This window comes from Microcebus murinus, chromosome 23 (assembly GCF_040939455.1).
Source record: "Microcebus murinus isolate Inina chromosome 23, M.murinus_Inina_mat1.0, whole genome shotgun sequence".
Taxonomy (NCBI): domain Eukaryota; kingdom Metazoa; phylum Chordata; class Mammalia; order Primates; family Cheirogaleidae; genus Microcebus; species Microcebus murinus.
Window position 1 is genome coordinate 17,215,289 of NC_134126.1, and position 22,693 is coordinate 17,237,981.

At 43.6% G+C, this 22,693-nt stretch overlaps 1 protein-coding gene across 3 annotated transcripts in view; it reads left to right on the plus strand.

Annotated features, from left to right (window-relative positions):
• Nucleotides 1–16,362, plus strand: part of SLC30A10 (solute carrier family 30 member 10) — a 41,425-nt gene extending 25,063 nt beyond the window's left edge. The window contains exons 1-4 of one of the 3 annotated variants that reach the window (XM_012791456.3): nt 954–1,794; nt 2,445–2,522; nt 9,256–9,495; nt 11,556–16,362. In XM_012791456.3, the coding sequence (XP_012646910.2) occupies nt 1,149–1,794; nt 2,445–2,522; nt 9,256–9,495; nt 11,556–12,052 (1,461 nt within the window). In that variant the 5' untranslated portion in view covers nt 954–1,148 and the 3' untranslated portion in view covers nt 12,053–16,362. Of the gene's footprint in view, nt 1–953; nt 1,795–2,406; nt 2,523–9,255; nt 9,496–11,555 lie in introns of those variants that run through there. The other 2 variants (XM_012791462.3, XM_075997048.1) reach the window with 2 other exon arrangements.
• The last annotated feature ends 6,331 nt before the right edge of the window (nt 16,363–22,693 follow it).

The following is a 22,693-nucleotide window of genomic DNA, read 5'->3' on the forward strand; positions in this document are numbered from 1 at the left end:
GGACAGTTCCCTTCTGGATAACTTTGCCTTGGAATAGAGCCTGTTGTAAACAGAAGGATCTTTGTTTGGAATAGACCTTCGTGTAGATAAGTCCATTGAACTAAAAGCGTCAGGTCACGCAGTCAGGGACACATGGAGGCAAGTAGAATGTTCTCTCCAATGGAAAATGAGACACGTACTCAGGAGATGCCAGCCCTGGCTTCTTTGGTGGCCGAGGGACTTGTGTCTACCAGAGTAGATCAGACTGCTGGGGGGGGGGTTGGGCAGGGTAGGGGGTGGGACAGGGCCATGCTAACAACAGTGTGATCTGTGCTCTCCTGAGGGCTGCTGCGGCTCAGGGAGGAATGGGGTCTTGACTGTGACGATCCTGAAAGGGTACAGGGACCGCACTGTGCCATGAGGGGGCGATGGGAACGTTCGTGCACCTCTTATTACGGCTGTGACGAGGATGAGAAGATCAAATAGGTTTACCATAGGTGGTAGTGGAATGAGGGCGGGGGCTGAGCGAGGGATGAGCTCAAATGCAAGGAAATGAAAGGCGGGAAGCACCTTTAAGGGCAGGGTTGGCCCAAGTCAGCGCTCCTGGGCTGTACGCTGGGTTAATATGGAATCTGTACTGCAAGCTGCTTCTGGGCACGTACGCCAAGGTGTTCTTGTCCACCGCGGCTAACACACCCACGGCAGTCGAAGTCCTTATCACTGAGTCAGCCGGAAGGACACTGGCAACCTAAGGGGTCTGGGGGGCGGGGAGGGGTGTCATCGAGTGGATCCCCCTCTGCACGGATGAGTGGTGTAGGCGAGGACTGACGTCCAGACACGCCCCTGCCCCCCTCCGCGGCTCCCCTCTCTGCACAGCTCATCCCGCTTAGAGAGACACTGGCTGGTGGCCACCTGCCAAGTCAGGCCGGGGCCACGAGGAAGGGGGAAGGGGCCGCGGGAGGCACATCAGATGCGGCCGCCGCCGCCGCAGCCACTCCTTTAGACTCTGGACGCGCCGGGACTTGGGGCGCCGTGCCTCCGCGTTATAAAAGCTCCGGGAAAGGGCCGCCGGCAGCCCGGGAGGCGGGTACCTGCCGGGGAGGCGCCGGGGCCACCGCGCTGCGCCCCCACCTGTTGCGGCTGCCGCGCTGCGCTGCGCTCGGGCGGAGATGGGCCGCTACTCGGGCAAGACGTGCCGGCTGCTCTTCATGCTCGTGCTCACCGTCGCCTTCTTCGTGGCCGAGCTGGTGTCGGGCTACCTGGGCAACTCCATCGCGCTGCTCTCCGACTCCTTCAACATGCTGTCGGACCTGATCTCGCTGTGCGTGGGCCTGAGCTCCGGCTACATCGCGCGGCGCCGCACGCGGGGCTCGCGGGCCACCTACGGCTACGCCCGCGCCGAGGTGGTGGGCGCGCTCAGCAACGCCGTCTTCCTCACCGCGCTCTGCTTCACCATCTTCGTGGAGGCCGTGCTGCGCCTCGCCCGGCCCGAGCGCATCGACGACGCCGAGCTGGTGCTCATCGTCGGCGCCCTGGGGCTGGCGGTCAACGTGGTGGGGCTGCTCATCTTCCAGGACTGCGCCGCCTGGTTCGCCTGCTGCGGCCGCTGCCCGCGCCGCCGCCCGAAGCCGCAGCAGCCGCGGCCGCTGGCGGAGGGCGGCGCTCGCGGCGCCTTCGGGGACCTCCGGGGCGCGGAGCACGGGCCGCACCCCGCGACCCCGGCAGCCCCCGGCGGGGACTCGGCCGTGACCCTCCGGGGGGCCTCGGGCGAAAGGACGCAGGAGAAGGGGGCGACCGTGTTCTCAAACGTAGCAGGTGCCTTTCGGTTGCATCCTTTGGACCACTGCGTCCTCCCTCCCTTCTCCCGCCCGGCCCTTTTCTTGTCACCCCACGCCCTCTTTGCTTCTCCCTGCCCTTTCTTTCTTTTTTTTTTTTAAATCGCTTTCCTTTGCAGTTCCGCTTTACACCTCTTCTGCTGACTTAACATATTCCCCACGATTTCTTTCTTTCATTTTTCTTATGGATTCTCGGGTCCCCCTAGCTTCTTTCCCCCTCCCCCATTCTCTCTGTATACGAGTATTGATTTTCTTGGAAATCATTCCTTACTGGGCAACAGAGAGCATTCCCCGGCCCCTCCTCCCCTCATTAGTTGCTTCATTAGTTTGCTTTTTCCCATCCCCTTTCTGTCCCCTCGGATGTTACGGGTTTTGGGTTTTGCGGGTGGGGGTGGGTTCCCACTCTCCCCCTTTTTTGTTTTAATTTGAAAGGAAGTGTGAATGAAGCCCAAAGGTGCATCACAAGGCTATTTCAAGGCCAAAATGTGCCATTCTGGGCTGTGTGTGTGCAGGGGCAGGGTCTCCCATAAGCTAGTAGGAATTTAAAATAACAAAACTTTATTTTGCGTCCATTGGTTCTTTTTGTTTGTAGAACTTATACACAACACAAGGTTTCTTCTTTGAATGCAGGTGATTCCCTGAACACCCAGAATGAGCCTGAAGAGATGATGAAAAAGGAGAAAAAGTCCGAAGCCCTGAATATCAGAGGTAGGATTGACCGTGGGACCCTTTGGAAATCCTTTCCAGTGGCCCACGTGGACTGTGCTTTCATTTCTGTTTGGCTTTTAATAAGGCGATGATGTGTTTGCAAGTAGCCCAGGTGCGTGCATAGACTATGACCCTAGTCTCTTACCTAATCACATTGATTGAGGGAGAAAAACTAGCTGCTAATGATTTATCTTTGCTCCACTTAGATCGGTGCTAAAGCTACCTGCTTCCGAGCCCCACGTATCAGTGCCATGTTACTGCTTTACTTCATTTTACTCATCTATGGATATGGTTAACATTCAGTGTCCCCTATTTTAATTGAATGTGATTTTGATGAAGATGGGAAATGAATGGGTGTGGCGCTATCCAAGGTTATGCCCTGCGTGGCATCGCTTAATGACTCTATCACCGGAGTTGCTTCTGCCAGAAGTCTGCTTTTGCGAAGGCACTGTTGGCTAACCAAAACCTCTATTTCCTGACCCAAAGTGGGGGTTCTGGTGAGGCCTGTGGAAGGCAGCTAACTGGCATTCTTGCTCAAGGTCTGAATGGCTGGGCTAAGGTCAGCCCAGTGGGTTCTGAGATGTGTTTCTCACTAGATACCACTGTATCCAACCTCTCTCCTTTCCAACTTCCTGGGCACGGATCTTATTTCAGAGTAATTCCAGAAGGGATTAATCCTTAATCTTGACTTTGAGAATTTCAGCAAGGATTAAGCAGCCCTTTGCCTTCGTGTGGTTTAGGGAAAGCCTGCAGTGGGGCTTAGATGGAAATGATATAAAGAAAAACTAATAGTCTGGGAGAGATTTCGTTTTTGAGAGTGTCGTGTGTGTTTTACAAAGTGATTCTCAGAATGAGCCTCTGGGGAATATCCAGAAAACAACAACAATAATAATAATGTGTGAGCTCCTAACATTTTCTAAATAAACTAATTTTTAAAGATTTAGATGCAACAGTGGAACTTGCTCTTCATAAGAGCCTGGTGGTGAATCTTTTTGGAAAGAGAGAACCTATAATGAAAAATCATCGTCTTTTAATTTATCCTTCCTTTTTAAGGTTCAGTTTAAAATATATGTATGTATATATACATATATATGTTTATCTTATGGGTTTTTAAGGTGGGGTTCACCATCATAGCACTGTAACTTTTCAAAGCATATTCTGTAATTATCTTCATTCTTATGTTACAAAGTTGAGCATGTAACCAGCCTGCTTCCAAACCCACCATTGCTTGTGTACTTTGTGCCAGGAACCATTCATGAATGAGTCAATTGGTGATCACAGAAGTCGTACTAGGTGAAGACAATTGTCATTTAGGTATCGAGTAGAATTGCTGACCCAGACTGCTTCCGTAAGGGTTAGTCCAGATCATTCCTGCTGGTTTTGATGAGTGCCTGTGCTGTGGCTAACAGGAGCCTCCCCATATTTCAGGCTAAGTGTGAGGCTGTTCTCACCTTAGGCCCTCTGACCTCATCTTGGACCCACAATCAGGGGAGGATCACAGAATGTTGGAGCTGGAAAGACCTTAGGGAAAATGGACTTCAACCCTTCACTTCACAGATGAGGAAACAGGATGCAGAGGGTTTGGAGGCTTCCCCAAGTCATGCCAGCTAGCAGCAGAGGCAGGTTGCTAACACCACATTTCTGGCTCTTTCTATGATCACATGCTGCCTCTAGATTCCAGGTAGGGGTGGCTTCCCTTCTCCAGGATACACGGTCCACTGAATGGTTAGATTTCTAACAGTTAAGGAAGTGCCTTGGAAACCAGGGCTGCACCCCAACCCACTTCAGATCTGTAGAGGAAACATCTGACGAGGATCCCGGTGAAAAGAAGTCATTTCTTGCTTTCCATTACCGTTTCTCTTATTCCAGTGGGAATAAAGAAATGAGTTCTAAGAAACATACTCCATCTTTTGCAAACTACAGTGAAAGTACAATCCTTTTAAAATTCTTGTCAATGTGCTTTGTAGTGGTTGATTTTATTTAATAGGATCAAACATGACACATTAAAAATCATGTAACAGAAGACATGTGTCAGAAAGACAATTAGTCCTATTTATGTCGGTATAAACATAGATGAATGGCAGTCCTGACATGTCTTGAAAATAAATCCCGTTTGCTGAGATTTTTTTTTTATATATATAATTCTTGCTTTTTTCCCAGTGAGAAAGATCTCATCCTTCATAACCATTTGTCCAGTGTGAATGCAACATTTCCAGTTAGTCAACAGATTCGACAGCACCCATGGCTTTTCCAAGTGCTGGGACACATAGAATTTCAGCTTGTGTCAAATTGCCAATTCATGTTTTATGCCAGTTTTTGGGGGGTTTTATTTCTATCCAAAGACACAAGTGAGGATGAAGGGCAGAGATTTTCTGTCTTTGCAAAGCTACCTTGTGAGCACTGTGACTAATCAGCTGATTGAGTTGCCTGCTAAGTGGTGATCTTTGTCTCTCTGATAATGCTACCAGATTTATGTTGCTGAATCACAGATGTGATCACATCAGAGTCTGCCCAGAACCTTTACTGCATCTGGAATAAGGTCTAGATTTGGCTGACATCGAAGGGCTTGCTGCTCCAGTCCCAATACTCCTTTCTAGACTTTCTGCCCTTCTCTTCACCCTCCACGGCCTTACCTCCTCCTCCAAACCCTTACCATCTGCCTCTAGCCCCCAACATTTAATGCACAGCTACAGTGAGGGGAGAAGTAGAAATCAGGCAGATCTGGTTTGAGTTCTGCTTCTGCCATTTACTAGCTAGGTGACCGTGTGCAAGAAAAGACTGAAGCCGGGGCGGTGGCTCACGCCTGTAATCCTAGTTCTCTGGGAGGCCGAGGGGGGTGGATTGCTCAAGGTCAGGAGTTCGAAACCAGCCTGAGCAAGAGCGAGACCTCGTCTCTACTATAAATAGAAAGAAATTAATTGGCCAACTAATATATATATAGAAAAAAAAATTAGCCGGGCATGGTGGTGCATGCCTGTAGTCCCAGCTACTCGGGAGGCTGAGGCAGGAGGATCGCTCGAGCCCAGGAGTTTGAGGTTGCTGTGAGCTAGGCTGACGCCATGGCACTCACTCTAGCCTGGGCAACAGAGTGAGACTCTGTCTCAAAAAAAAAAAAAAAAAAGAAAAAAAAAGAAAAGACTGAGCTTCAGTCTCTTCGTCTATATAATGGAGATGATAGTACCAACATCACCGCGTTGTTGTAAGGATGACATGGGTGGTTGGAACAGCATAAGGACCCACTCAACAAATGATGCCCATTTTCTTCATCACCTCCTGGCCAGTTCTTACAGTTTTTGGATGTTCTTCCATGTACTTTCTTCAGAACTTGCCTCTGAGGGAAGTGAGGCAGATGTTATTGTAATTACCCCATTTCACAGATGAGAATCTTACTCCTCAGAGAGGCTGATGTTGATAAGGTCCATGGCTCATAGCGACAGTGGCAGGGTCTGTGACACCAGATTTAGCGCTTCAGCCCCCAACGTTGCCCGGCAGGTGTGTCTTCCATCTGAGCCCCTCGTGAGTCTGCTCTGTCTGGAACGCCTGCTGTGGCCGCCTCTTGAAATCTATCTCCTCTCCAGAGTCCTGCTCAGATTACCCACCTCTCAACAGTTTTTCCTGAGATTTCTCTTCACAGGGGACCCTCTTTCTCCCCTAGAAGGTTACTGAGGTACTTACCTCAGAATCCTGCCAGTGGACTTATGGCTTTCTTCAGCTTTGAATGGGAGGCTAGAAAACACATTGCATTGTTATTCAATCTGAAGAATTTAGTGGGATCATGCTTTAACCAATTTTTCAAACTGAAGGTCATGACACTTGAGTCCTAGGATCAGTCTTGTAGAGTAGGATCACATTTAGAAAATTAATTAAATATAATACAAAATAGTAATAAATTGTATATAAGGGTAAGTTTTGCCTTCTCATGAACTACTTGTTTTAATTTGTTTCTGTGTGTGTGAAAATGCAAAACTTAATTCTTACTATGGGAAAAACAAGTTTGAAAGCTATTTTATCTAATTCTTAGGGGCTAATAGTAGAATTCTCAGAAGGAAAAGCTGAAATTGGAATTTAGGACTTATATGAGGCAGGGTGCACACAGTAGAGCTCTGGTCAGATTTTGGACAAGTGACTTAGCTACTCTGTGCCTCAGTTTCCTCATTTGTAAAATGAAGAGTGTGTCAACCTGAAATAATAATCAAACAGGTCAGATTCCAGTGTTAAAGGGTTTATTCACGTGAAAAGCTGGAAATGGCCATTCTGGGATGTACCACTCCAGAGAAATGGGGAGAGCGCTCCAGAATTGAAAGCTAAATTCTCGCTTAGATAGGAAGAAGACAAAGAAATATGACAGGATTATATTTTCTATACAAGGCTGTTGATGAGTTACAACTAATTAATTAGTTAGGGTTTGTGTTCTTTCCCATGCAGCTTGTTTTCTTTTCTTTATAGCTGGTTTTCATTTTCTTTCCAATTTAAGAGATCACTGGGATAGCCACGAAGTCTTTGTAGGAGAAAGGTAATGATAATAGGGAGGTTAATATCTAATGAAAGTCAACAGTGAGAGGGAAAGGGTTTTTCCCTGAAGCCCTTGGCCATTTACAGCATTTTACAGAACAAGGCAGGTAAGGGGAAAGACTTAATTCAGACAAACAAGAGCTTACAGCTGCCTGTCACATGACTGGGCCTCCTAAATCACATTCCTTTAAGGCTCAAAATAATTTAGAGTTCCAACAGCTTAGATTTTGAATTACATATTTTCACAAGAGTAACCACCTTAGAGAGTCCTTAAGAGGACTTAATGTTTAAATACATGTAACACGCTTAAAACAATGCCTGGTGTATGTATGTTAGTTGGCCTTACAATTATTATTCAATCAAAGACAAGAGTTACTCTATATCTTGGGAGTTATGACTTCATCAACTAGAAAATACTGTTTTACTGAATGCCTACATTGTATGCCTCAAGTGTTATAATATAAACAAAGGGTATTTGGGGTATGATGTGGACCCTCACATTACTTCCAGAGGAAAATGAGGCTCACACGTATGAAACAATCAGAGAATAATGACTGTCTCAGGCAGTGAAAATGATGTCAAGTTCAAGTTCAGGAAATACTAGGTTTTCATGTTTTTATGGTAGCATGTTTACTGTCCTGAAGAAAGTTAAAACTTCAATCTTCAGTTCCTTTCAGAGGAACAAGGTGTGTAGACCAACCCCTAGGAAAGTTTTGAGTTTCCCTTCTGAGGCTCAGGGGTATAAGAAGCTACTTTAGGGTTGCGATGGGGGAGAAGAGGGAATAGAATTAGAAAATGGGAATGTTTAATGTATATATCGAATCAGGATCCTATTACCATAAGTAAACACTCAGCCAGAAGGAAATACAGGGATTCTTTTTATATCTGTATAATTTTTTGGTGGGGGAAGTTGCCACAAATTCCATTTAGTATGTTTACAGAATGCCATCTTACCTATCATGTTACTCAGAGTTCTAGAAATGTTGCAAAGAGGAGGAATTAGCCCAATGAAAGCACCTTCCAAATGAGAGTCAGTCTTAGCCATGAGTGAGTTGTTAGTAATTTGGCTTATTATTAATTCTACTGAATGAATCTCTGTGGATACATGGAGAGACCGAGCAGATCTTTCTTAACATATATGGATTCTTCTAGAGCAGTGCTTTGGAAACTTTTATGTGCATTTAATGCCCACACCCCCTATCTTGTTAAAATGCAGATTCAGATTCTACAGATCTCAGGTGGGGCCTGAGCTTTCTAACAAGCTTCTAGGTGCTGCTGGTCTGCAAACCACACCTTGAATTTGCAAGATTCTGATGTTGCCTTCTGTAAAAAAAAAAAAAAAGAAAGAAAGAAAGAAATACTTTGCGTTTATAGTTTATAATCCTTCTGACCATATTTTCACCCAAGTTACTAAATTTCTAACCGTTCATGTGCTTAGATTCCTAATTGTTCATGTCTAACAAACAACCGGGCACCCAAATTTCCTTTGCTGAGGATTGCATGTTTTTTATATCATAATTGATACCTTTAGAAACTGTTCCCTTCATTAAATCTACCCTTCATTAAATCTACCAGATTTTTATTATTATCTGTAGAATTTTGATTTTTTTTATTGTGACAAAAAGTTCTTTAGGCAGTGGAAACACTGCTAGAGCCCCAGTTTTTGAGGCCCTCTTAAACTAAATGCTGTTTAAATGACAGAGTGACAAGTAGCTAACTGCCTGCGGGGAAGGGGGAAGATGGATCTGGGTAGAGGGAACACAAAGAATAAAAAAGAACCACTCTTTTGATATTTCTTAGTTCCTTCTCCTCTTAAAAATGTTTAAAACAATTTAAAGCAGAGACACTTGTCTGAGACAGAAAACTCATTTGTAGGGCTCTGTCTTCTGGCTTGCGCCCTTTGATGGGTGGCACTATGAGTTGACACAGTCACTCCTCCTGCAGGTGACTGCTGCTCCTCTTCCCAGGTTCTCTGGGTCTTGAGGTGGTGGCCTGGGGTTTTATTTTCTGAGAAGCAGTTACTGTTTTTTTCTTTTAATTCTGATCCCTTCTGCTGTTCTAACCAAAACAAAACAAAACAAAACAAATCCCTCTCAAAAAAAAAAGAAAAAGAAACCAAATAGCAACAGGTATTCATATACTTCGAAATCCAAGTCCTTGAGTGTCACATGGCTTCCAAACTTGGCTCCATGCTGTAGCCTTCTTTCTTTCTTCCTGGCAGGGGTACTTTTGCACGTGATGGGAGACGCCCTGGGGTCCGTGGTTGTAGTCATCACGGCCATCATATTCTATGTGCTTCCTCTGAACACTGAGGACCCGTGTAACTGGCAGTGCTATATTGACCCCAGCCTGACTATTGTCATGGTCATCATCATTTTGTCATCCGCCTTCCCACTCATCAAGGAGACCGCTGCCATTCTGCTGCAGATGGTCCCCAAAGGGGTGAACATGGAAGAGCTGAGTAAGTAGACTGGATTCTGATCTGTTAATGTGACTCAGGCCAAAGGGCCAGCATTATTTCCCAGCAGTGTTTGATTGATGTGTTCTGAAATCCTTTCAATCACCAGGTGATAGGGGCAGACTTCATGTGTTTTATAGCCTTGTATGATGATTCCCGGCTCCAAGAGCCAAAGGTCTTTTGTGACCCAGGATTGTCTGACTCAACTGCAAATTTTGGAGACTGTAATGCTTGAAGAATGCCTATTCCTAGGCTGTTTACCTTCATGTCAAAGGTTTATTTTAACTCAAACAAGGCCATATCTGCTAAGAACTTTATTTTTATTCTTATTTTGGAAACATGAATCATTCATATTCTAGACCCTGCTTTCTAGTTAATCAATTTTATGGGCAATGCAGGTCACTACATCTGTCATAAGACTGCCCAGTGCTGCAGGCTGAGGAGGTGGTGGGAGGGGAAGGACCGAAAGTAGCAGTAAGACAGCATCGTCTTTGCCTTCCCAGGGCTAGCTTGTTTCCCAGTTAAGGAAACAAGATAAACATATACAAAGCAATTTGTGATATATACTGGCTATGTCTTTTAATAATATAGTGTATATTTATAGTAGATATTTTAAATAATACATAGTAATAATAATAGCAATACTTTTTTTTATTTTTTGAGACAGAGTCTCACTCTGTTGCCCAGGCTAGAGTGCTGTGGCTTCAGCCTAGCTCACAGCAACCTCAAACTCCTGGGCTCCAGTGATCCTCCTGCCTTAGCCTCCCAAGTAGCTGGGACTACAGGCATGTACCACCAAGCCCGGCTAATTTTCTATTTTTAGTAGAGACGGGGTCTCTCTCTTGCTCAGGCAGTTCTTGAACTCTAACCTCAAGCAATCCTCCCGCCATGGCCTCTCAGAGTGCTAGGATTACAGGTGTGGGCCACCATGCCCGGCCAATAATAGTGACAGTTTTATGGCACTTATTACATGGTAGGTACTGTTCTAAGTGCTTTACTTATATTAACTCATTTTGATCCTTAAAATAACACTATAAGGTACTATTATTGTTATTTCTACCAGTAATAAATATACAGAGCCAGGTGCGGTGGCTCCTGCCTATAATCCCAGCACTCTGGGAGGCCAAAGCGGGAGGATGGTTTGAGGCCAGGTTCGAGACCTAATATATAGATAAGGAAACTGAGGCAGGAGGGGCTAGGTAATTGCCTGAGGTCATGCAGATAGTAACTGACTAAACTGGGATTCAAACTCTAGCTGGCAGCAAGGTTTTCACTCCTAATCTCTATTCAATGCCATCTCTCTAAATTTAATGCATTCATTTTAGAAAGTATGGAAAATATAAAAAGCCTAAATAAGAAAATAAAAATCTCTAATTTTACCATGGAAATTACCACCATTAGTATTTTTTTCTCTATGCACTGTATAAAAAAAAGATCATGCTATATACACACAGTTTACCTATTTGCTTTTTTACTTAAAAATACCTTATGTACATTTCCTCATATCCTTAAATGTGCAACTTAGGTTTTTTTTAAAGCTGTATCATATTCCATCATAGAATTGATTTAACTGTTTCCTTATCATATTTCCATTTTTTTCATGAATACAAAGAGCATTGCCTGAACCATCCTTGGACATATATATTTGGTTATTTCTTTTCAATTAAATGTCTAGTACTACAATTTTTGGTAAATGTTTTTGATTCATATTGCCAATTATCCCTTTTAAAAAAAAACATTCCACTTTATACTTCCACCGGAAGTCCATTAGAGTGTCCATTCCCTTATATACCCAACAACCCTGGAGATTTTTTTCTTGTGAAATGTATTTTCTTAGATGACTTTGTATGGGCTAACACTGTGGTATGGGAATTCAGAGAGGAGAAAGAAGATTATGAGCAAATGTAGGGTACATTTTGTTTGTTTTCTTCCTGATATTCTTAGTAAATACACAGTCCTTTTGGTGAGAGTGCTTAAAGAGGCTATATTCCTCCTGTAGTTCCATGCTTCCAATATAGCACTCCCCACTCACCTTGGCTATCGTTTGCTCTTCCCTATTCTAGTGAGTAAACTCTCTGCCGTGTCAGGAATTAGCAGTGTACATGAACTGCACGTCTGGGAACTTATAAGTGGAAAGATCATTGCCACCCTGCACATCAAATGTCAGAAGGACAGGGGATACCAGGATGCCAGCATAAAAATCCGAGAAATCTTCCACAATGCAGGAATCCATAATGTGACCATCCAGTTTGAAAACGTGGACTTGGAGGAAGCCCCGGAGCAGAAGGACTTATTTTTGCTCTGCAGCTCACCCTGTATCTCCAAGAGCTGTGCTAAACAGCTCTGCTGTCCCCCTGGGGCACTGCCACTGGCCCACGTCAATGGCTGTGCTGAACACAATGGTGGTCCCCCTCTAGATGCGTACGGAAGTGATGGCCTCAGTAGAAGAGACACAGCGGAAGTGGCTATTGAAATGCCTTTGGACGGGTGTCTGAAGGACCACGGACCAGCTCTCAAAACTCAGGAGGACCAGTGTTATGTCAACAGCACGCATTTTTAATCTGGTACCCACATATCATCAGACTGTGTAGACAAGGCACTTTGGAACTACCACCTTGGCTTGTGGAAAGAGCTTTGTGGGTTGTAGGCTCTGACCAGACTTGCAGTGTGCATTCTCTGTGTTCCATAGGGGTTGGCTGTCTGGGATTTTGGTTGAACATGTCTGTTAATTTGTATGTAACTGATAACCCCTTTCCATTGCCCTGGGAGTCTCATGCTGCTCTTGGATAGTTTTGGCTTGAACATACATTTTTGTAAAGCCAACTGCACTCGTGTAAATATCAGGGACATTGAAGGCTGGAACTCAGTGATTGACACAGTATTCAAAGAAGTTCTTGTCCTTAAACTGATTAGAACTTCTGACTGACTCTCAAGTGAGCTCGTAGCCTAAATACATTGAATAAAACTGAAGTACCATAACAGCTATATTTTTCCCATCCCCTCAAAGATCATAAAAGTGGAAGATTAGGTATTTATTGCACTGCAGAAATATCTTTTTTCTTTGATTGATTTTTGAATAAATGTAAAATGCATACCTATTAAGGCAGAAAATGTTCTCAGAACATTAAAAGAGGTGCAGTTTAGTAGGAAGGGGGCAGGAAAAGAGTGGTTTTGGACCATCTCTTCATTTTGTGTGAGATGAGAGAAAACTAATGTTTACTTTCTGCTGTGTACTCAACTGTGGCTATAGGGTGTTTCAAATGTTTAAATATATAATACACTTTTTCATGTCAGGGACTATTTCTACTTCCTTAAGTATGACACAAGTACTTGTAGACTGTCTTTTAGAGTCAGTACAGTTGGGACTGTTTTCATTTCGTGCTTTGATAATGATTTACTTATTTGTCCAAATTTCCTCTGAGTCTTCTTTCATGTGATCACATTGGTCTATGCAGCATTTACTAGAAAAAAAAAAAAGAGTATTCCTGGGATAGGAAAATATATGATGTTGGGGGTTCATTCCTTCCAAATAAATAAGCTAGATTGCCTTTTCTTTAATTGGACATATTTTAAAGTATTTATTATAGTTGCTAACTAGTAACTTGATGGAAAAGTTGATGTCTGAGGGAGAAATGAGAATTTCACTGCTGTCTTTAATGTGTTTCGAGGAACTTAGAATTTTCTTTTATGTCTCTGATCCATTTTACCAAGTTCAAATAAATGTTGTATAATCTGATTCAGACCCATAACCAGACTATACTGGTCATGGAGAGGTGTCTGTCATGTATGTAACACATTGTTTAGGGCAAGCATTGAAATCATAAACGTCTCCTAGGATGAGAAAAGTGAGAGGTACCTCGCTAGAGAGCTAGGATCTTCGATAGGTTGCAAGATCGACTTAAAATGGTCATCTCTTAAGCTGTAAGTTCCTATTTAGAGTCTGCATAGGATTTATCAGAAGTGCTGGGTTGGTAATGGAAACAGGATACATGTTTTTCAGCACAAACATCATTTTAAAAATTTGTCTTACATTTGAAGGCTGAAACAAATAAGCAGCTATGATCAGTAGGATAGGAAATTCTTTTATTCCTTGAAATGTTATCATCTGAATTTAAGTTGGCTATGAATTAGGTAAATAGAAAAATGCCTACAAATGTTTTTATCCCTAGAAGTTTATTGGGCTAGATTATATGCACTTTATAAGCTAAAAATGGGGCAAAAAATAAGACATTTCTATTTTTAGTATTAAAAGTGTGGCATGTACTCACAGAGACCAGAAGATTCTCTAAGAATTTGGTGATATGTGGCCAAATTCTCCTCCATAAACATTGGTTGAGATGCCTTAGCTGGAGCCAAAGAAGAAATTTGTCTCTTACTTCCAAATTTGAAGGTCCAATTTGGTTTCACATAATTTTGCCTTCATTAATAGGGAAAATTGCAATTTCGCAGTTTTTGTGCAACTGGGCAAAAGGAATGCATTAGTTTGCATTCATACTTAAATCTCTAAAGTATTTTTCTGGAAAGGAAAAGAAACTTAATTCTAAAATATTAATAATTAACTCTAATCTCAGAGAAGTATCTTTCTTGACACTTATGAACATACCAAATTATGGACTGGAGTCAATGTGAAATAACAGTTGCTTAGTTTGGTGTTCCTGTGTGCTTAGGTTAATTCCCAAAAAATTCCCTCCTTTTTTTTTTTAGAACCTAATATAATTTTTTTTAAAAGTCTATGGCATTCTCTGGGTGTCAGGTGGAGAGCTAGTTGTCCTGTGTGCTAATCTGGCCTTCTAGAATGCCCTTCTGTTTCTACAGAAAGAGTCCTTCCCACATTATTTCAGCACCAGTTATAGGAAGTACTGTGTCTGCTTCCTTTTCCAGCTTCCAAATTTGTTTTTGAAAACAGAGGTTAATTTTTTTCATGATATTTCACCAATAGGTATACCCACAGGGCTACCAGATTCCGTTGTTGACAGAAGAAAATACTATCCCTCTAACTTTTTGATAAAATATCAGTAAAATGAGACATTATTTGAGGAAGAATAGAAATTATTCTTTATATTTAGTTACTTTTTTTTTTTTTTGCCATTGGCTGAGCAAACCCATGGTGGTAAATCGGGAACTCCAAAGTTCAGGAGGGATGGGTGTTTTGAATGTCAAGGAAATCACTAAAGTAGATTTTGCATTATAATAAATAAGGCAGCTGCCCTAAGAGGTAGTAAGAGCTTTTGTGGTGCTTACACCAGGGTTTCTCAATCATGGCGTTATTGACATTTCGAACTGGATAATCCCTGGTGTGTGGGGCTCTCCTGTGTACTGTGGGACAACGGTTGGCAGCGTCCCCAACCTCTCTTCATAAATGCCAGTAGCATCCCCCCAAGTGTGACAACCAAAAATGTCTCCAGACATTGCCACACATCCCCTGGGGAAAAACTTGGCCCCAAGTCTTGAACCACTGTCTAAAAGTAAGGGTAGTTCAGGGACATTGTTGATGACAGCCTCTCCAGAGCCCAAGAGTACTTTTAATAATCAACTCTGTGGAATTCACTCTGCAAAAATATTTTTTTAAAAGGCTAAATCAAATTGTTCATAAAAAATCATAGTTGACTCTACCTAGGAACTTTGGACATTGAAAGAAAAAAATGTAATTGGAAACAAAAAGTCCTTACAAATCCTATTATACAGATCAGTAATTGTGACAGTGAATGAAATGAAAAAAAAAAAAAGCATTTGCTGTGACTGTTTTGTGCTGATCTCTTGCATTTATGAATATCCTCAATTTGGCGGGCCTACTACTAAAAGAGACTGGATCATATCAGCACAATTGATTTTTGGGGTTAAGGTGTTTAATTCTTCATACTTAAAATTATCAAGTTAAGCTTGATGATTTTTTTGTTATTAGTTTCCCATAAGCAGCTCATCCTAGTGCCAATGACAAGTTCAGATATTAAAAAAAAAAAGTTTCATTATTTATGGCTAACTTTACCCATTCCCCAGTTATATCCATTTTCTCCAAGAAGGCAGAATGCATTTCCTCATTTTAAAGTATTCTACTTTCATACTCTTGCAGTTAAAGATTGCAAAAAAAAAAAAAAAAAGACTAGTTTAGGAAAAATTAGGAAACATGACCTGATTTGGATTTTGAATTTGGATTAATGATCACTGACTGCATGCCTATTTTATAACTGTCATTCACCCGATATGTTGTCACTTGTTTGTGCTTCTGAGTATATTGACCCTCAACTGGCCACAGGTGGGAATGAGGTTATTAACAGGAAGACTAATTTCTCAAATGGAACTCGCATGGGACCATCATCCTCAACCTAATCCACATGTTTTTATAAATCTAAAGCTTAGGTAATGCAGATGTGTCGTTTTCTGGTGCTTCTCTTTTGTGGTGTTTTATTCTGGGCATTTTTGTTTACAAGAAACTTTCTTGAATGTTTGCTAGATGATCAACTGTCACCTATTAACACAAAGTCAGGCCAGAGACACTGAACCTGCTCTGAATTCTAATGAGAACAAGCCAGAACCAATGATTTTTCAAGGGAGCGTGACCCCGTCCTGGAGGTCTGAAGTTATGTTACAATATTGTGTGGAGTTTTGTTGCTTAAAGTTCTTCTGTCCTCATAGGGAATTTTGCAAAAGTGTAATCCTCACTTTGGGGGGACTTGTTAAAACTCTAAAGATAGGAGTCTAAATCAATCATTACCAATTGCATGTGAATCCCCTAATAATGTATGTACCTATGTGTACCTTTTAAAGGTGAGAGATGTTCAATGGTGCTGTGAATAAAATTGTTTTTTAAAAAAATAAAAACACGACTGAAATATGTTTATGAAAATTAAACAGATAAAGTAGCTGACCTCATTTTGTCTTTTTGTCATTTATTCTGGTAAATTTATTGCTTAGTACTTCTTGGATTGGTTTTAATCATTGGGCCTAATTCTCCTTCTCCATTTAGTGGGTCCCCTCTTCACACTCCTTCGGCTGCCCCCACCACCTGCAATGTCACAGGGCCCCTCTTGGCAGAAAAATATCACCCATCAATGCAGCTGCCTTACTTACTGGTAAGTAATAACTAGTTATGGTAGTAACCTAGACTGATTTGGTTTGCTAGTGGGACCTGATTTGGTCCTGGGCTACACAATAGGGTTTGCATAGAAGGGGAGCTCCTTGGATTTAGGGAATGGTGAAGAAGCCAACCTTATTTTGGAGAAGCTCTATAGATTTGGGAACCTCTCCAAGGAGTTGAATATAATCCTTATGAATATTTAATCAAGGGAACTGTCTTCCAGTTCTTTCAATTGCTTTTATTTTGTAAATCAATCAATTAATTCATCAGGCTATCTATCTATCCATCTATCTATCTATCTATCTATATTTTCTTTTTTTTTTTGAGACAGAGTCTCACTCTGTTGCCCAGGCTAGAGTGGTGTCAGCCTAACTCACAGCAACCTCAAACTCCTGGGTTCAAGCAATCTTTCTGCCTCAGCCTCCCGAGTAGCTGGGGCTCCAGGCATGCGCCACCATGCTCGGCTAATTTTTTCTATATATTTTTAGTTGACCAACTAATTTCTTTCTATTTATAGTAGAGATGGTGTCTGGCTCTTGCTCAGGCTGGTTTCGAACTCCTGACCTTGAGTCATCCTCTCACCTCCGCCTCCCAGAGTACTAGGATTATACTACACCCAGACGTCATCAGCATATTTTTATTGTAAGCCATGTACAAGTAATTCTTGCCCCTAAGGAGTTTATAATCTACATGTAAACTTAAGTAAGGCGGTGCAACTTTGTGGGACTCTAAGGGGAACTATGCATAGCCTGTGACTGCAGGGTCGGGAGACACCTTGTCCTCTATGTGTTTTGGTGCACGGTCCAAGCCCTGCGCAGCATCTGAAATGGGAGAGGCCTACACGATGTTTCATGGCCATCAGCTTCCTACGGCAATAAGAGTCTGCAGTAGGAAGCAGAGGACTGAGCCCAGGACTTGGAGCACAGAATCCCTACTCCATCTAAAAGAGAACCCTGTCTCACTGTCTCCTACCCTCAGAATATTTCTTCCCATCACTGTCACTTCCTAACATTCTATTATGTATTTATTTGCTTATTTCCTGTCTCTCCCACTACAATAAAGCTTCGTATCATCCACCACTGTGTTCTTCAGCCCCTGTCACAGTGCTTGGAACAATATGTGGCATGTGGTTGTAGCTCCATAATATTTATTAAATGAATGAATCAACACAGGAATGAAGGAATAGGTTCAACTCTTGGTGTTACCAGGTATAGGCTTTGGACAACTTATACAACTTCATTGAGTTTTAGTTTTCTTATTTATAAATGAGGCAAATGATGAAAATCTGTGGTGTCTACCTTGCAGCATTGTAGGAATCAGAGGAGATAATGAAATTGAACACGGATTTAAAAGTCAATGGAGTTTATCCTTTCACACTTTCAATCTGACATTCCTATCTTCCTGTGCTTGTCCTGCCTCCTCTCATCCGGGTAATCCCATTTTGTCAATTCATTAGACACCATTCAGTGCTAACTAGCACTAAGCAGCGGTACAAGTAACGTGGGTGAAAGTGAAGAGAAAGGATGAAGAGTCAAGGACAGCTTCCTAGAAGGGCTGGCATTTGAAGTTGGCCTTGGCGCAGCTCAGCGAGTGGAGAAAAAGGGGAAAGGGCATTCCAAATTGAGAACTTAGACTTAATTCTTTAGGCAGTCGGCCCCAAAGCTTTTGTAGGAGGGGTCGGGGGACAAATTGGGGAAATGCCAGGAATAGGATATTTTCAGAAGATGATTTAATCCAAACGTCTTCCTTGCCACGATCTCAGTTGGTCTACACAGAGTGTTCCCCCCAACGCACACTGAGCATCTGCACGTGCATCTCCAGGCCCACCCGGGACCCTGAGCTCCGAGGGCGGTGGCTATGGAGTCACTACGTTTCCTCTGAGAGTCCGCAGATGCTCCAGATTCACCAGGAATTCATCCTAATTTTAAAATCAGCTTTCCTGGACTTTTTTCTGTTGGTTTCAGTGGAAGCATGCTGCCCACATTTCTCCCCTGGGGCTCCTGCCCCCCAAACCCGCTCAAACCTTGCAGCCCTCTTTCACGATGCCTCTACTCTCAGCCTGCGTCCAACTCCTCCTTATGCTCAGTTACTGCTCCCCTCAAAGTGATCCTCATGTCAGCCCCTCCCTTCCACGCCGCCCTGGCTCTCAGGTTCACGCATCATCCCAGCCTGTGCTGCTGCAGAACCTTCCCATCAGCTTCGCAGCCACGTCTAAACCTTCTCGCGTCAACCCTCTTGCTTCCGGGAGGAGGGACAAACGCCCCAGCCTGTCACTGAAGTTCCCTTCTCACCCGGGTCCCCCAGGCTTCATCCTCTTCAGCAGACAAGAAGAGCACACAGATACCCAAGGAAGTTAGAACGTGAGAGGGTGGAAGGCTGCATTCTGGTTTCGAACTCCTGACCTCGAGCAATCCGCCCGCCTTGGCCTCCCGCAGTGCTGGGATTACAGGCGTGAGCCACCGCACTGGGAAGGCTGCATTCTGTGTGGACTAGTAAGTCAAGTTTTGTAGGAGTTGGGGACTGAACATTACACAGCAGTCTGTTCCTTTTATGCCAAAAAGACTTTTTCATTTTTCTGTTTTTAAATTACATTTGCCAAGTTATTTCCTTTCTGGTTTCTCTTTGTAGCTGATTTCTTCCTTTTCTTTTCTTTTCTTTTCTTTTCTTTTCTTTTCTTTTCTTTTCTTTTCTTTTCTTTTCTTTTCTTTTCTTTTCTTTTCTTTTCTTTCTTTTTTTGAGACAGAGTCTCACTTTGTTGCCCAGGCTAGAGTGAGTGCCGTGGCGTCAGCCTAGCTCACAGCAACCTCAAACTCCTGGGCTCAAGCAATCCTTCTGCCTCAGCCTCCCGAGTAGCTGGGACTACAGGCATGCGCCACCATGCCCGGCTAATTTTTTCTATATATATTAGTTGGCCAATTAATTTCTTTCTATCTATAGTTGAGGCGGGTCTTGCTCTTGCTCAGGCTGGTTTCGAACTCCCGACCTTGAGTGATCTGCCCGCCTCGGTCTCCCAGAGTGCTAGGATTACAGGTGTGAGCCACCGCACCTGGCCTGATTTCTTCCTTTTCTACCTTAGTGTGTCACTTTGCCCCAAAGCTGGTTTCCTGTGGATGCCAGACTGCGACCTTCCATCACTAGTGTCCTGGTTCCAGAACACAGGCAGACACTGACACATGCCATGTGTGCAGACAGGGCCCTGATCGCTCTCACCTCTGGCGAAGCAAAATGGAGAGTGGATTTTCCTTTGTCCTGTATATTCACATGGTCACATATATGGCCGTGTTTTGATAATGACCTCCAATATTGAGTCAAAATATTTCTTTTAGGCTTGTAGATGCAAGAGGAAATTTGCACGGGATTTGAAACCACAGGGCCGGGTGGTATTTTGTTGATCGGGACGGGGTAAAGGTAGGGGAGTACATTGTCCCAGGGGCTGGGGCCATACAGGCCTGCAGTAGTGGTGATAGCAACCAGGTCTCCTATCTGCCTGAGAAAATTGGGGCCCAAAGAAGACCATGCTGGGGTACTGTGAGTTTGCAGCTGTCATCTGCTGCTCAAAGACATTCAGGAAAAAAAAAAAACAAAAACACAAAACTGTGACACTTTTGGAAGGAGTTTTGTTTGATTCTTGCTTTATAGCTTTTACTTTCTACTGTTAAAAATTGTACTATATAGCACTTCCTGAGTGGGGAGACATGGTTCAACCCACAGTATGACCACACTTAGATTATAGGAAAGTGTTTACAGAGAGATTTTATTATGAAAATTATTATATACTAGGAACTATAGTTTAAGAATTAAACATTCTGGCTTTGGAACCTGCCTGCTTTCAAATACCGGCTCCACCATTTGTTATTTGTTTGACCTTCGGAAGTGCATTGGCAGATAATTAAAAAGTTCCCTGGGCCTCATTTGTGCCATCTGTAAAATGGAGAAAATTGTAGATCCCGCCTCACGAGGCTGTTGTGAGAACTGAAGGAAAATGGTCCACGTGGAGCACACAGCCTGGGTCTATAAATGCTCTGTGAATACTGGATCCTCTTGCAAATGCTAAGTAAAATTGTAGCTAGATTTATTCCCATTTTAACTTTTTACAGTAGAAATTGCAAAAAAACGTATGGTGTAGACCAGCTTGAGTGTTAGCACCCACTTTGATTTTAAACTACAGAGGCCATATCACACCAAGCACCAAAGGACTCTACAGACCTGATCACATGCCACCTCAAAAATCCCAGGAGACCTCATTTCTAAGAAAACAAAAAGAAATGCAATGTTGAAAGGCTTCAGTAAAATACCAAGGCTCCATTCAACAGGGCCTTAACTCTTACCCACACGCAGGTGGCACCTGGAACAATAACATCGCTGCTCAAGGGTCCCCGAGTCCAGGGTTCTGGCCAGAGAGGGAGCGACAACTTCAGCTGAGTCTGGGTGAACCTCCATTTCTGTCACTGCCCTCCAGCCAAAGACCACGAGGAACACACCTGTGGTTGAACCAGTGGGGTGCCATGCTAGGCGCTAAGAGGAGACTGTGCAACACCCCGGGGACCTTGGGGCAGCTCAGCAGGAGGGTGTTCTAAAGTATTGATCAGAGGGGGATTTGGATTTATGATAGGTGATTTGGGTGGAGGATTTAAGGAAGTGGGGCTTTGCTCTGGCTCAGATGCTGCCAGCCAGTGGGAATAATAATTCTATAACTGGGAATCTTTGCAAATCCCCTCTCTAAGGGAAGGGGTTGGGGTTGGAATGAAGCAAGGCTCAAGTTTTAACTGACAGTCACTCAACTTTTGCAGGCTAGCATCTAGTGTCTCCGCGGTTTGCACAGTGCTCTTGTGTTTGTCCGTGCTTAGACAAGGCTGCAGAGTGCTCTTGTTTCTGGCCTCAATCACAGTCACGGAGCCACCTGTTGTCTGGTGCTGGTGTTCTGAGAGATCGTTTGCGCTCAGCAGGAGAATACCGTGGCTCAGCCGGGGGGAGCCAGGCCCAGTCCTACCAACGCCAAGGCCCTGCGTACGTGTCAGCTTCCAGATGCCAGCGGCCTACTTTTCTTTTTATTATGTTTTCAGTATTTAATATATTGCTGGTACATTTTTATGAAGCAGGTTATGAGCATGCAAATCCCGGTTACAGGGCCACTTAGAAGCCATGTGACCCTGGGCGAGTGACCTCACCTTTTGGTGCGTAGGCATTCTCCACACTTTATAGGTGAGGTATGGTACCTCCCTCCCAGGGGTGTTGTGAAAATTAAATGAGATGATGCACCTTCCTGGCAAATAGTGATTTAACAATTTAGCTGTTTGGGTTGAGTCTCTCTGTATATACAGTCTGGCCTCCACGGGTGTCTGGTTTTAGGGTATGGATCAAATGCATTCTCTCATTTCGCCTCATTTTATTTCCTTGCACCACAGGTCTATTAAAAAAAAAAAGCATTTTAAATATCATGATCAGAAGACCTGCCAGAGGCATAAGATTGTTTCTTCCTTAGTGCTCTCCCGCAGGAAATACTTGCAGGTCACTGCAGCCATTACTGTCGTTGTTACCACTATCATGGGGACAAGAAGAGCCAGGGAGAGTCTGGCTGCTGTGTGCGCCCTAGCACGGGGGCCCCTGGAGCCTCGTGAGCAGCCAGACTATCATCCTGACTGCCTGCTCAATAATAAATGTCTGTTGAACACAGGAATGAAGAAATAAATGTAAACAGTGCAGCGTAGTTCACTTCTCAGCTCCTGGTCCTGCAAGCAGATATTTTCTTTGCCCATTGGCACCAACATTCAACTGGGGCTTCATTGCACGGGTTACTGAGTCACGCTCCACCCCTCAGTGGAAAGAATGCTCCAGGGGAGATATCCGCGGCCCCCAAGAGTGGACAGCATGCAGGGGGGCGGGTGACCTATCTCCTCTTCACACCACCCGGGTCAACCACACCCAAATCCATTTCAGGCCATCGAATTGCAAACAGATGTGTTCAGCCCCATTGTTCATTTGATAAGGAAGTGTCCTTTGTTCTACTTTTGGGGTTCGTGAGGGCTCCTGCTTTCCTTCCTCACCTCCCTTTATGTGTTTCTTCTTGCCTTTCTTACAACATTTTTTTTTATTACCAAGTGGCAATAAAACAAAATAGTGCAGATG